This window comes from Xenia sp. Carnegie-2017, unplaced genomic scaffold (assembly GCF_021976095.1).
Source record: "Xenia sp. Carnegie-2017 unplaced genomic scaffold, XeniaSp_v1 HiC_scaffold_6, whole genome shotgun sequence".
Taxonomy (NCBI): domain Eukaryota; kingdom Metazoa; phylum Cnidaria; class Anthozoa; order Malacalcyonacea; family Xeniidae; genus Xenia; species Xenia sp. Carnegie-2017.
In genome coordinates, this window is record NW_025813526.1 from 2157315 (window position 1) to 2171405 (window position 14091).

Consider the following 14091-nt stretch of genomic DNA (forward strand, 5'->3'; position numbering starts at 1 on the left):
CAAAAGGTGGCCCTGAGGCGATAGCCAAAAGTTTCTACAGTGCTATGCGGTATCAGCAGCAAGTAGGTGATCAATTGAACGAAACACTTGTACGTAGAACGAAAGTTTCTTGCCTTCACTACAACACTGTGAAGACGTAATTAGGGAAGCATTTGCATTATACTTTCAAGGCGACGATAACTTAAGACCTCATTGCATCAGCCCATATTTCTTGTAATGTGCAAAACTATACGCCGTGTCGAAAGTCGTAGACCGCGTTAATGCTGAACGTGGACACTGTCCGTTCTTAACGCAAAGAAAATTTGAAAACTGAAAAGAAATCATGGTTTTCTCTTTTTTCACTTGATAACCCGAATGGCCCAGAAGGATCACAGTTTAGTTTTCTTTTCTTCACGGTTTTGTTACAAAATTTCACAGTTTAGTTTGAAATTGCATTGATGCATTCAACTCTAGTTATACTCTAGTTGTACAATAGAGCAAAATCATAGTTTAAAATGTATTTAAGTATTCGTTACTCCATGTTGCAACTAATCAGCGAACATTGAGTATTATTACAAATTATCAAAAAATGACATGTAAAAGCCAAGAATTTTTTTTTTAAATATAAGGTGCAGTTATAAATACTGATTTTCTGTTCTATTTTAAAACATTGTTTATTATATCAGGGACGAAATTTTCAAAATAGCTTACATGAATCTGTCCCAGCACCGCTGTACAGTGTACACGGCGACCGGCATGGCCAAGTCAGCCCCAAATGAAATGGGCAATATTGATGTTGGCATAGGCAAGTAATTTCCTTGCCGCACATTCGGCGCAGCGTGGACATGGAATGCACCCTGACTCAGTTGGCGTTTGGACCGTGAATGTATTGTGATAAAGCTTATTACAACTATCTTTATCGATTAAATCGACGTAAAAGCAAGAGAAAGTGTCCTAGGAAAATCAACTCATGTTATATCTCATTTCTGTGTTTTCATATAATCTCAAATTTCCAATTGTGGCCTGATTTTGGTGCTAAATTCACATTAGTGGAATTGACGCGAAAGAAACAAAGTTTTGCCGTGAGATATAAAAGTTTTGCCGTAAAAGATGAAAGATTTGTAGTTGGTAAAATAGTTTCACTGCAAGAAGAAACTTTTGCCGTGACACTTGTGGGCCACCGTACTTATTGGCTTTGTTTTGCATTTTGATTATAAGCTATTGCACAATTGCGATTGGCAAAAGAATGGCGTAATAAATGCGCATTCTTACAAACAATTTTTTAGCATTTTCGGATGCTACGGCGTACTGGTATTAGTGCTATATGGACTTCATGGTGTCTAAAATATTTTCACCGACAACTGCGCTTTTTGTTTGGACTGTCAATTTCTCATTAAATACGTCTTTAAGTCTTATAATGTACTGCAGACAAGTAAAAGATACGGAATGGCTGATTTGCTTTGTACAAATGCTTTGAAGTGTCAGAATGACAGCCTGTTATCATCTAATTCAGTCCTATGAAAGAGCATTAGTGCATTTAAGACTAATGCGGAGTTTGAAACACTTCACGAGAAGAAAACCTGACGCATATTGTCTATCATGATATTAGCTGCAACTGTTTAGCTTCACGTAGTCAGTAAGGATCAATTTATTGCTACGGCATGCTGTTGTAGAGATGGAATGACTTGAACCGCTTTCTTTTGGTTCACTTTTTCTTGCAGCATTTATAGAATACTCAGGCAGCATGAAGTCTAGGTCAATGGCATAGTTTCCAGATGAAAAGGTGAAACATCCACAACTTGCTTTATTCCCAATTTTTGGGGGGCATTAGTGATTAGAAAAGGTTTTCATAATTGAAAAACATTTTGAAACTTATTCTATCATGGCATTCTGAGTTGTAAAAATATATTAAAAAAATAAAAATTTTACTTTACTATATTCATTTTACACTGATTACAGGTCCAAAAACAGGTCTTTGCCCTTGATGATCAATACTGTGTATAAAAGCTTTAACAATCACAAAACAGTTTGAATTTAAAATGTGAGTATATTATGCAGTAGAATTTACAGAATATAGAATACATAATACCAGTCTATACATTTTATTTAAAAATTAAATAACTTCATTGTTAAAAATACCAGCACTGTTGGTCTTTGGATGAAATAATACACAGTACAAGTCACTTGCAACACAATCCTAACTTTAGAATCAAGCAATCACTTGGCTAGCAACTAGAAAAAAAATCAAAAATCAAAACAGAGCACAAATTGCTTTGAAACAATGTTATAATAATTAATATTGGTAAAAAATGTATACCTCAAAAAATAATCTTTGATATCAAAAATGCCTGACATATTGAACTATTCACTCATGCTTAAGTGATAAAACAAACTCTCCCTTGCTTTGAATTGAATGTTGCTAAAAACTAAAGGTCTATTAGACTATTATTAGTTATCATTCATAAACAAGCATCACGAATGATTATTGAATTGCTTGGTTAATATTACTTTACATAGTAAGTTTGGCAGTACCATGTTCAGTGGCGTAGCTATGGTCTGGCTGGTAGGGCCCAGCCCTACCAAATATTTTCCCAAAAATGAAAAATTTGTTTCTTTAAAATTGGATTTGCGAAAATTTTAAATTCTGCGACTCTTTTTGGAATAATCCACAGTCATTTCTAGTGCCAGGCATTACGCAGTTTAGTCGGGCTCTGAAAATTCAGCCCGACCAAGTAGTAAAATCTATAGTGGGATTATCTGCAATCTGATTGGTTGACAGCAACCGAGCAAACTCAAATGCGCTGTTTCGCAACATCTAGTCGGGCTCTGAAAATTCAGCCCGACCAAGTAGTAAAATCTATAGTGGGAGTATCTGTAATCTGATTGGTTGAGAGTAGCTGTGAACACACTCAAACGTTTAACAACATCTAGTCGGGCTCATTTTCAAAAGCGTTACTTGTATTTTGAGCTTTCGAATTATACGTTCGGAAATCGTGATAACTTACATTACAATGGCTTCGGCTAATGAAATTGATATAATAAGTGAATTACAAAAGAAACCATTTTCTGTTCGACAATCAGGCGAGCAAAATATACTCGTAAAGCAGCGGCCAATTCCAAATTTACAAGCGACTACAGGCAATAGAAGCTTTCAGGAAAGTTGATACTCGAAGAAAGATTGGCTTTGTGGTAGCTCAGAAAAGAATGCATTGTTCTGTTGGCCTTGTCTTTTGTTTTGCACTGGATCGTCATCTTCATGGACGCAGACGGCTTTAGGGGGCATGATGAATCTAGTGGCAGCATGAATAGAGGAATTTATAGAGAGCTACTTGAAAGTTTTGCCAAGATGGATTCTGTTTTTGAAAGGCGATTACATGGCAGGCTTGCTGAAACCCACCTTGCTGGGGGAGGGCGGTTTACTGGAGTCTCTCCTGATATTCAGAATGATTTGATTGATTGTCATGATAAAATAATAGAGGATGAGATTTTAAAGGAAATAGATCGCTGCACTTTCTTAAGTATACAGGTTGATGAGGCAACTGATGTTTCTACCAAAGAACAATTGAGTGTAATTGTTCGAATGGACAAAGGGGAAAGTGTCATTGAAAGACAGCTTGGGTTTGTTGATGTTAGTTGTGATAGGACTGCAACTGCTATATCATCAGTGGTTAAGGGTAAGTTAAGTCAATATAATAATGTGAAAGAGAAATTTATTGGACAGATGATGGTGCATCTGTTATGTCTGGGCATCTCAATGGTGTTCGAACTCAGGTTCAGCAGGATTATCCTTATGCTCAATTTGTTCACTGTGCTGCCCATAGACTAAATCTAGTATTATGTCAAGCTGCATCCTCCATTTCACCTGTTGAGATTTTCTTTGTTAATATTAGTGCTTTCTGCACCTTTACTAGCAATTCCCCCAAAAGAAAAGCTTTACTATCATCCCATAGGCTTGAGTTTCCTAGTCCTGGTGACACAAGATGGTATTATAGGGCTCATGACATCAATGTCTTGCATTTTAACTATGAGAAACTGATAGACATATTTGAAAATCTTACTGATAATCCAATAGGTTGGGATGATGAAACGTAAAGTAAGGTTACTGGTTTACTTGGCTACCTTAATGGCTTCTTGTTTTGTTTCTTGGTACTTGTTTTCCAGAGAATTCTTGAGCAGTCATCCATACTTTATTCTATCTTGCAAGACAAGGACACTGACTTTCATTATGGAGTGAGTAGGGTTGAGAGATTCAAGGCCTTTTTGCTTCTCTGAGAAATGATACAGAATATTGTCAGGTGTACAACCTGGCTTGTTGAGAAAGTGGGACCACCAGTAACCAGGTATGACCAACGGCATAATTACAAACAAATGTATTTTGAAATTCTTGACACAATTGTGACTATGCTGACTGAGCAATTTCAGGATATGGAGCGTTTTAGATTTTTAGACCTTGTTAACCCTAGGGTGTTTAAGATGTGGAAAGGTGAAGTGCCCTCAGAAAAGATAAATCTTCTAAAGGAGGTTTATGGTGATATGTTTGACATACCAATGCTAGTTAGCAAACTTTGTTTTATTTACAGAGATAAAGACTTTCACCGTGATTCATGCGATGAACTATTGAAATATATTTTTCAGTTCCATCTTCAATCTAGTATTCCAGAAGTTGTAAAACTGTTAAAGATAAATGGGGTTTTGTCAATTACAAGTGCTTCAGTTGAGAGGTCATTTTCTTGTTTGAAGAGGGTAAAAAAATTATCTTAGAAATACTATGAGCCAAGGACGTTTTAGTTCTCTTTGCAGGATTTCCATTCACAAAGACATACTGTCAGAGAAAGAAGACGCCAACACATTGCATGATGAGGAAGTAAAGAAGTTCATTGAAAAACCACGAAGGCTTGCTTTCTTATACAAATAGGTATTCTTATATGGCTAATAGCAAGCTGATGATGTCTTACATCCATGGCATGTGAGAATTTTTCCGGGAACTTTTTAATGCAGGCAATGATGATTGTCATTTCAGCACGACAATGAACGGCATCACAACTTTTGATAGTTGTTGATGACAAATCTGAGCCTATTTCGGCTCTTTTGTCAAAGTTTCTTTACAAGATGTACATAGGTATCTATTTATGTATGTGGTGTTGAGAAAATAAATCACATATCTGCAACTATTTTTGAACTGTTCTCTGCTTTACTATAAGATCCTTCGGCAATTTAAATTAACCAAAATGGTTCTATTTCCTGCATAAATATCACGCATTTGCTTTCTAAGATAGCCGTTTCCGACGTTCTAGGGGAGTCTAAATTCGGAAAATTTTCTCGCTCGGCGCCAACCATGGTGGCGCCTCGTGAGCCCGACCAAATGTTTTTCGCTAGCTACGCCACTCACCATGTTGCAATGTGAAATATTGCAGCGTTCGACAATTAAGTGTGAACGTCATTTTCGGAATTATACCTTTATAACTACACTTCAAACAATTCGATAATAATAATTTAGAATTGACGAAAACGCAAGTGATTCTATTTCATACTTTCATACATATAACCATATTTACAACTATAGCTACATTGAAGCGGTTAATTTTTACCAATAAAAAGCCTTTACGTACTTGTTAGCAATGAAATAATGATCTCTCACCTTGTTTTTATCACGTTTTGTCGCAATCTTTCATGATCTTCCTAAATGTTTTACGTACGAGGCGACTATTATTCCGAAACCGCAAACTGGCCAAAGTGAATGGCGGACCTAACGCATGCGCACAAAAAAATTGCCACGCGTTTCACTCGGTTAGCACTATTTTCCACCCAGCAAACCGCCCTTTATTTTGAAATATAATATTTTACACAATATAATATTTTACACAATATAATATTTTACACAATATAATATTTATATAATATTTTACACAATCGTCGAAAAACGACATATTTTCCAGCCTGGATTATAAGTTTATAACTTAAGGTGGTTGCATGAAAATTTATACTGCAACATTTATCTGTAAATATTTTCATATGTTGATATTAAAAACTGTATTATAAAAATATAAAATTACTCGCCATCTCAAAACGACCTAACACCAGTGCATGCATGGTTTCCTTTTAGCTTTTGGTTCTTTCCCATTAGCCGCCATCTTTAATTTATTTCCGATTGTGTAAAGTAAAGGGCGGTTTGCTGGGTGGAAAATAGTGCTAACCGTTTCACTCGCGAGTTGCCCTTCTGTGTATTCTCTTCGATGGTTTCGCTCAGACTCAGATGAACTACCGGAAGCAATTGTTAATGAAATATGTAAACGTGGCACTTGACAAACGAACTTTTCGTTTGTTTCATCTTGAGTGAAGTTGTTATTTTGATTGAAGAATGTCTCTGAGAAGAAATGATATTTTATTTCTGTTTGATATTGATGGGACTTTAACTCTTCCTCGAAAGGTAGCAGTTGTTGCTCTTCAGTTTTAGTCATTGTGCTTATTGTCTGTATTTGTAAGTTATGTTTTCAGACTTCTTTATTTTGCTTGGGCTTCTCGTTCATTTTTGTGCCAATGTTCGACGAGGGGTTTCGTTCATACAACTCTTAATGAACTACAAACATACCTACTTTCACACTGGCTTGAGTCTTATGACTGCCTAAGCCCTTCGTCAGTGATCAGTGGGACCAAACATGGATAATTTGGCAGAATGCCCCCTTCTCAGCGTTACAATTATTTAATCAGGGTGGAGCCACTTAAGTAAGTCCACCAGATCAGATCTGGTAATAAAAATACCAAGTCTGGTCAACCCTGCCCTTTATTTTATACCAAAGAAAGTTGAGAATACTAATGCATCAAAATAAATCCAATTTTGAGCTGGCATTGCTGTTGTGGTTAACAATGGATATTTGCATATAGTACAATTACTATTTTGATTACTATAAAGTACTTCATATACCTCAAAATAACAGAAAATTTCAAACAGCAGATACTTTATAAAAATGGATGTTGAATTTTGCACCTTGTATTTTCTTAATCATTACTAAATGGATAATTTCCAGTGCAATTGAACCAATATAATGATATTAGTGTTGGTAGTATGTTTATATCTTGTAAGTCAGATGATTTTGTTGAGATGGAAAGTGGAGAATGTTAAATCATATTGTTTATGTGTTTTACCATGATGTCTCTTTAGGTGATTACTTTGGAGATGAAAAATTTTTTAGCAAAACTTCGTGGTACAGTTGATGTTGGACTGGTTGGTGGTTCTGATTATGCTAAAGCACAAGAGCAACTTGGTGGAGGGGAAAGTTTGTATAGTACTTATATAGTACTTACTAATGTTCACTTTACCAATGGGTTGATAGAATTTTGGATCATTTCTCTTTTTTTTACCTGCACTAGTTAGTCATAAATTTAAATTGTTATTTGGAGAATGATTTCCTATCTCTTTCAAGTTTGTTATTCCAGATTAATATTACATGGGGCATCCGAGAGAAAAATATTCTTCTTCAGATGTAATAATATAGATGATAAAACCTTGTCATTTTTCTGTTCTGTGGCACTGAGACACACCCAGACACATCTCAATAAATGTGGGGGAGATGTATTCATATATGCATGTTATGATTTAAAAAAATATTGATTTCAAAGTAGTTTATTATAATAAAATATGCATTTCATGAATATTATCCCAGACCCCAATCATTGAGCTGGTGACTCCACTGCTGGGGAAGGGTTTCAACTTTATAAATAATAATGCAAAGACGAAAGGTATTTCTTCATTTTTATGGCTGGGTAAATTTTGTATCAGAAATTTATAAATGTATCATATAAATTCATTGTACAATGTGTATGTGCTACATGCTAGTTTTGATGAATAAATAATGATAGAGGTGATCATTGTTTCAGTTTATAAAGACTATGACTATGTCTTCACTGAAAATGGTTTGGTAGCATACAAACGTGGACAACTCTGCTCCTCACAGGTAAGGGTATCTTCAGCCCAGGTATGGGAGGGCTGTGTGTTTCAGAGACTTGGATGAAAGAGACGGTACTGTTTGTGTTTGCCCTTTAACTGATTTTATTTTTTGCAATAATTTTTCTTTTGCTGAAACCAGACTATAAAAGCGTATATCGGCGAAGAAAAACTTCAGAAGTTCATCAATTTCTGTCTGAAGTATATATCTGAACTGAACATCCCTGTTAAACGGTAGGATTCATTCTATAGCGTTTAAAATTACGATATGTTTTAGCTAAAGATGTTAGTAAAGACAGTTGTTAGGAAGCTGTGTGCTTTAGGCAGTTGTAACTGACAATAATCAAAAGTTTATATTTCATTGCGCCAACCTTTTCATGGCGCCGGCCACGTCACAACCATGGATATCAAGATTAACTATCAATCTCATTTCTTGAAAAAAAAACTTTGACAAAACATTCAAGAACACTTCACTTTCATTGCCTATTGTCTTCATGTAAAAGATCCTATATCTCTCAATTCTGGAAACTTTTGTTTTCCTAGTGGGACATTTATCGAATTCCGCAATGGTTTAATTAATGTCTCTCCGATCGGCCGTAACTGCTCGCAAGATGAACGTGTTGAATTTGAAAAATATGACAAGGTTTGTTGAAAGATTTGCATGCACGCAGGGTAATTGGTACATTATAGGCTAGCTGGTGTGATTCAGTGGTGATTTATTGCATTCACGTTCTTTTTGGTCGTTTCTTTGTATGATGAGCTGAACTGATGAATGTTAGGTGGAGATTTATTGATCAATTTTCAATTGAGATTACGTTCAATCCTTGATTAATATTCCGAGTTTTTCCCAATATTTCAGTTTATTGCATGTTTTTATCAGAAGTGAACTAATGTAGAATATGGAGTCTTCACGCACTCGAGTCTGATTATCTAATGTTAAAACGCGAGTTTTTATATATTTCATCAGTGTAATATCTACGTCATAAGTGATCTGATACACAGTGGCAAAGCCAGCCCGATCTTTTTCTCCTACAATGCTAATTTTTCAACAAAGTTATTGTTCGTTTCTTTAGAAAATTTATAGTTTTCCATTCATAGTTTTCCAGTGATTAAACACAAAAACATTTGCATTGTACCAGTGAAAAAAGGGCTGGCTTTGCTACTTCCAATGTAGAAACTCCAGTTTTAAGATTTCTCTTTTAGTCTAGTACAACTTTCTTCCTTAGTCGTGATTTAATGTTGAAAGTCGATTTGTTATGTATGATTTTCTGATAGGTTCATAACATTCGAAAGGACTTCGTCAGCCTGCTGCAGAAAGAGTTTGCTGATTTCAACTTGAAGTTTTCCATTGGTGGCCAGATAAGTTTTGACGTCTTTCCTATCGGTTGGGATAAGACGTACTGCTTGAATCATCTCGCCGATGAAGAATACAAAGAAGTACATTTCTTTGGAGATAAAACTTGGGAGGTTATAACAATGTGCATAAGCTATTATTTTCTTTGAGAGGGATGAAAGTGTAACCTTCCCCACCTTTCTATAAAAACATGTTCGTCCATGTCTTTCTAAATGCAAGAAATTTATAAATGCAAACTTGAAAATCGACTATAATTTTCAACAATGTTTTCCACATTACATTTCCCTGCTAGTAAAATTAGACATTAAAAAAGTAGTGTGGCGATGATCGACTGTAATCAAAAGTTGAACGAAAAGCTCAAGGCGATGCGACAATCGATTATATGCTTTCATTTCCATAAATGATAGTCGCGAAAATAATTAAATCTTCAGTAATGACAAACATCAAAGTCAATAATGTAAACTTAATATGTAGCTAGTACCATACTCAATTTTTCCAATAAATGATTGTGAAATCTCAGCCATCACTATGAGAAGAAAAATTTTAATCTTCCCCATTCCCGTTAGTGATTTATTATACTATGTATGATTTTTTAGGGTGGAAACGATTATGAAATATTCGTGGACAAAAGAACCATAGGTCATACCGTGAAAAGCCCGTCGGAAACACTGGAAATTTTAGAAAAATATATTGCCAATGGTTCATTCAGTTAAGCAAACGTTCACCCGTTATTTTAGGTAGAACATATAAATTATTGAATACACACAAATATGTGTCATTAAATCGTAAATAAATTACGTCGGAGAGCTGTCATAAAAATGCTCTGGGTTTAGAAGACACACATCGCAAAAAGCTTTGTTTTGTGACAAAACAAAAGTGGGTTGCCAGCCACATCCCCTACTTTGACATGGGTAGATCTACTTCAGGCTTCAAGTTTTGCTTACAACAATCTACCAACAGTCTTATCAAATAGAAAAACTTCAATAACAACTCTAATAACAAGACTCCAGCAATAACTCTAACTAAATTTTATCTTTATCTATACTAATGGCTATGATTACGTATTTTGGTTTTCATTTAATGAAGCATTTCATAACGAGCATGGTAGAATTGGACATAACTTTTAGTATTTCTTTCTGTTTTATCCTAATTACGTATATTTAACTGGTAATAAGAAGGGCAAAGTGCATTGATGAAGAGAAGGAATAAATATTTTGTTATTTAAAAAAAGAACAACTTAGATGATGCCTAATGGAATCGTCATCAAAGAAATGTGCGGAAGAAATGATTTGTCATCATGGAGGTATATTAATAAACAATCTAAAAATCCATTTGAAGAACTTGTGCTAATGTTGGTTGCAGCGAGCGAACACAGAAATTGAGAAAAATTCAATGCAAGTGAGAAAAAATCTTGTGTGAAGCAGTAGCGACTTGTGACAGCATTTTGTTTTATTTTACGAAAAAATTACTCCACCATTAACTGAGAAAGTTAAATAACGAGAAATTTAAAAAAATCGAAAAACGCTTAACTCGGAATATTTATATTCGTTTTACGTCAAGTAAAGCGAAACATAACGTGCGGGTTGAACGAAGGCTCGTACACAGATGGAAGACGAAAGCATAATATATATGGCAAAAATGCGAAACACGAAGTTGGATTTTCTAAACATTTTCAGTTGAGGCTGTGTAAATGTTACGATATGGAATGAGTACGTTTTACGTTGATGCCTGGCTTTGTGATGCTTCAGAGACAGAGAAATTGGTTTACGGAAGTGATTTGGAAGCCTAAAAGCTCACTCGCTAGAGCAGTTAAAGTAATGTGTTGACCTCGCCATTTAGATTGTTTGAAAAACGTGTTTTTGCCTTTCTAAAGGCTTAATATATTTCTTTGTCGAATGATTTAGATATCATCATTATATCTTGACGAAGAATTCTGTTGTAACAGATCAAAATCGTTCATTGTTGGTTGAAACATTGAGATCGATCGCAGAGATTCTTATCTGGGGTGACCAAAATGACAGCACGGTGTTCGAGTAAGTTTTCATTGACGATCCACTACGAAAGGCATGTCTTTTTCACATGAAGAATTTTCTTTTCGCTATACTATTCAACACCAGAAGCACTTGTGTTGTTACTTGTTAGTGTTGTTTGCACTCACTGTGTATATTTATTGCCCCCCACTCCCAATATATCCTTCACCAAAAGTTTGTTTTGTACATTTATTTTTATTGAACAAATTTTGAAAGCAACTTGTTTTGAGTGCTTTTAATCAATCAATTGCTTTGTATGCACCACCTACACTAGAGTGTTAAACGATCTTTGCCAAGAACAATCTACTTTGCAAACTGAATGTGTTAGAGAAGCCAAAGTTTTCACTATTAACACTTGTATTCTATAAAAACACTTTCACACTCATTGAATGTCAGGGCCATAGCTAGAATGATAATTTTGGGGGATGGGTCTGTAGTCATTTATTAAGTTGTGGCTGACTGATTTCTTTTGAAAGCCTTATAACTTTCTAGATATGGCCTTATGAATATGTCTTCAAAATCACCTCTTAACTATTCAAAGATGGTATTCTTGCTGCAACAATTACTTGATTTGAAATATTTTAATAAAAATCTTGACATTGATGAACAAATGAGGTTGCCATTGAATAGTTGGATGTGAGTGTGCTTTTAGAATACATACATAATTATTGATCAACATCATTTTTACCCCAGAGCATTAACAATCATTAAAGACGACATACTCTCTAGACTAAATGATCAAGATTATTTATGTCAGCACTTAAGATGCCGTACGAACATAGATAATTGGGGAGAGGTGGGAAATTTCAAAGGCTCGTGTTCATGTATAAATGTTATAATCTATTGAAAGCAATAAATTTCATTGATAGAACATATTTTCCTTTATAGCTTCTTCCTTGAGAAGAACATGCTTTTATTTTTCCTGAAAATTTTGAATCAAAATCCTGGAGCATATGTGTGTGTGCAGTTAATGCAGACATTGAACATATTATTTGAAAATATTCGCCATGAAACCTCACTGTGTAAGTCGGTATCTAAGATAATAGTAATAGTAATGTTTTCTCTGTGTGTGTTAATAGTTAGGAAGAATTTTGCAAAAATGCAAATTAATTTGTGGCTCACCTGTGTCTGCCCTTTTATTTGACATGAAGCATCCTCTATGTAACTCCCAAGCAAATTTTTTCAACTGGATCTAAAACCTTGATTTTAAATCCATGCTGGCCATGCCAACCATAGTTCATTTCCACGAGGAATGTTTGTGAGTACAAATGCAATTACAAACAATGGCAAATCACAAATAAATTAAATAGCTGTTTTTTCAGTTATCTACAGAGTTAAAGAAAAGGTTTTTACAAAGTTTATTAAATCATTAATTATAATATTTGTTTAATCATAATCCTTCACTTTGGGTTAAGTTTAAGTTCGTTCAGAACCAGACGAAAATTTCTTAAATTGCTTGAGTTTTCCAGAAAACTGTCTTTGTTTTTTTGGCGTAAGACGTTTTTACGTTACGTTTAACTTGACAGTAGTTAAATCTAAAAGGTCCGAGACATTCAAGAAAGTCAAAATTTGCGGTCGGTTACAAACATGCTCGTAAACATCTAAATATGTTTGGACCTATGATAATATATAACAAAAATCTTGGCTTCCATGTTTTTAGTATAGATACGGCACGGGCTTATTTGCATAGTGTATTGTGCGGTTTAGTGGTGAGTAAAATATAAGTCAGTGTCGTATCTCCTTCCATCTTTTCCTGTTTCACTGTCATGTTTCCTGTCGTCGGTCGTTGTCTTCGCATCCTAGAATTAGCGTTAGGCACGTACTTGGTCTATCACCTTTAGGCAGAAGATTTGAAGATTTTTTATAGTATTATAACCTGTTCGGCTATTAACTACCTTCAAATCTTCAATTGGAATTTGTAAAGATTATATATATGTGGGAACACCTTCCTTACATAGTCATACTATCCTACGAATATGAATTTTATTCTCATATTTTGTGCATTTGCTTATTTTAGATTACTTGTTATCAAATAATCACGTCAATTCTATCATTATTCACAGATTTGATTTTTCTAACGAAGAGGTACAGTACTCTATGTCTTCACTTGTTAACTTAAAGTCAGTAAAGGCTTATTACATGTTCTTTCTTTATACAGATACTAGCCTACTATATTTCTTTCTTGAAGACACTTTCGCTGAAACTCAATTGCCATGTTATTAATTTTTTTTTCAATGAGGTAAGACTGAAATACTGTAGGTTAGTTACTTTTTGATGTGCTTTTAGTGTAAAAATACAATAAAAATACTTCGTCACATTTAATTGAAAGTTTAAGAGAAACTTGAAATTGCTTAGAACATTCGCAGTTCTCGGAATTTCTTCACGGAATTTCTCTTTTCTCCTAAACCTTTCTGCGGGCTTCTATAACTCTTTACAGAAACACGAAAAATGTTTTCTATTTTGAAATAAAATGAACCTGCAATTTTGTGTCTGGGGCTACACTACTGTAGACAAGCAAAGTTTTGAGTGGATCTTACTAAAAATATTCGCATGCGTAATTAATTTTAACTCAACTATCTGTTTTACTTTTCATTTTTTAGCGAAAGAATGACTTTGCATTGTTCACGGAAGCATTGAAGTTTTTTGATCACAAAGAAAATATGGTTCGAATTGCTGTGAGAACGTTGACACTCAATGTATTTCGAGGTAAAAACAATGACTTTTTGTAGAATCTATTCCTTATATCTTTCTGCGTGCCTTGCAAAGTTTGCTCGAACGTTCAAATG

At 34.7% G+C, this 14091-nt stretch overlaps 2 protein-coding genes and 2 long non-coding RNA genes across 4 annotated transcripts in view; 3 read left to right on the plus strand and 1 right to left on the minus strand.

Moving 5' to 3' along the window:
* Positions 1-1867: 1867 nt before the first annotated feature.
* On the minus strand, positions 1868-5760 carry LOC124457653. Its single transcript, XR_006952710.1, has 2 exons — positions 5618-5760; positions 1868-2211 (listed from the first exon to the last, which is right to left on the minus strand). It is a non-coding gene; the product is annotated as an uncharacterized LOC124457653 (long non-coding RNA).
* On the plus strand, positions 4293-4704 carry LOC124457654. The gene is made up of 2 exons (XR_006952711.1): positions 4293-4319; positions 4443-4704. It is a non-coding gene; the product is annotated as an uncharacterized LOC124457654 (long non-coding RNA).
* Positions 5761-6202: 442 nt separating the features above from the next.
* Positions 6203-10505, plus strand: LOC124457652 (phosphomannomutase-like). Its single transcript, XM_047007869.1, has 7 exons — positions 6203-6406; positions 7139-7253; positions 7855-7931; positions 8064-8155; positions 8465-8564; positions 9197-9388; positions 9872-10505. Exons 1-7 carry the CDS (start codon positions 6338-6340, stop codon positions 9986-9988), a joined length of 762 nt encoding a protein of 253 aa, XP_046863825.1. The 5' UTR covers positions 6203-6337; the 3' UTR covers positions 9989-10505.
* Positions 10506-10869: 364 nt separating this feature from the next.
* LOC124458496 (protein CLEC16A homolog) overlaps positions 10870-14091 on the plus strand; it is a 30257-nt gene continuing 27035 nt past the window's right edge. The window contains 7 exon segments of the mRNA XM_047008500.1: positions 10870-11061; positions 11063-11089; positions 11180-11308; positions 12194-12327; positions 13323-13390; positions 13464-13544; positions 13906-14011. Coding sequence (XP_046864456.1) covers positions 11000-11061; positions 11063-11089; positions 11180-11308; positions 12194-12327; positions 13323-13390; positions 13464-13544; positions 13906-14011 — 607 coding nt within the window. The 5' untranslated portion in view covers positions 10870-10999.

Bases quoted from the DNA above. Each gene is read 5' to 3' on its own strand.
- LOC124457652 (XM_047007869.1), top strand. From the start codon at position 6,338: ATGTCTCTGAGAAGAAATGATATTTTATTTCTGTTTGATATTGATGGG. The intron at 6,407-7,138 runs GTAGCAGTTGTT...ATGTCTCTTTAG, and splicing joins CTTTAACTCTTCCTCGAAAG to GTGATTACTTTGGAGATGAA. The intron at 9,389-9,871 runs GTTATAACAATG...ATGATTTTTTAG, and splicing joins TTGGAGATAAAACTTGGGAG to GGTGGAAACGATTATGAAAT.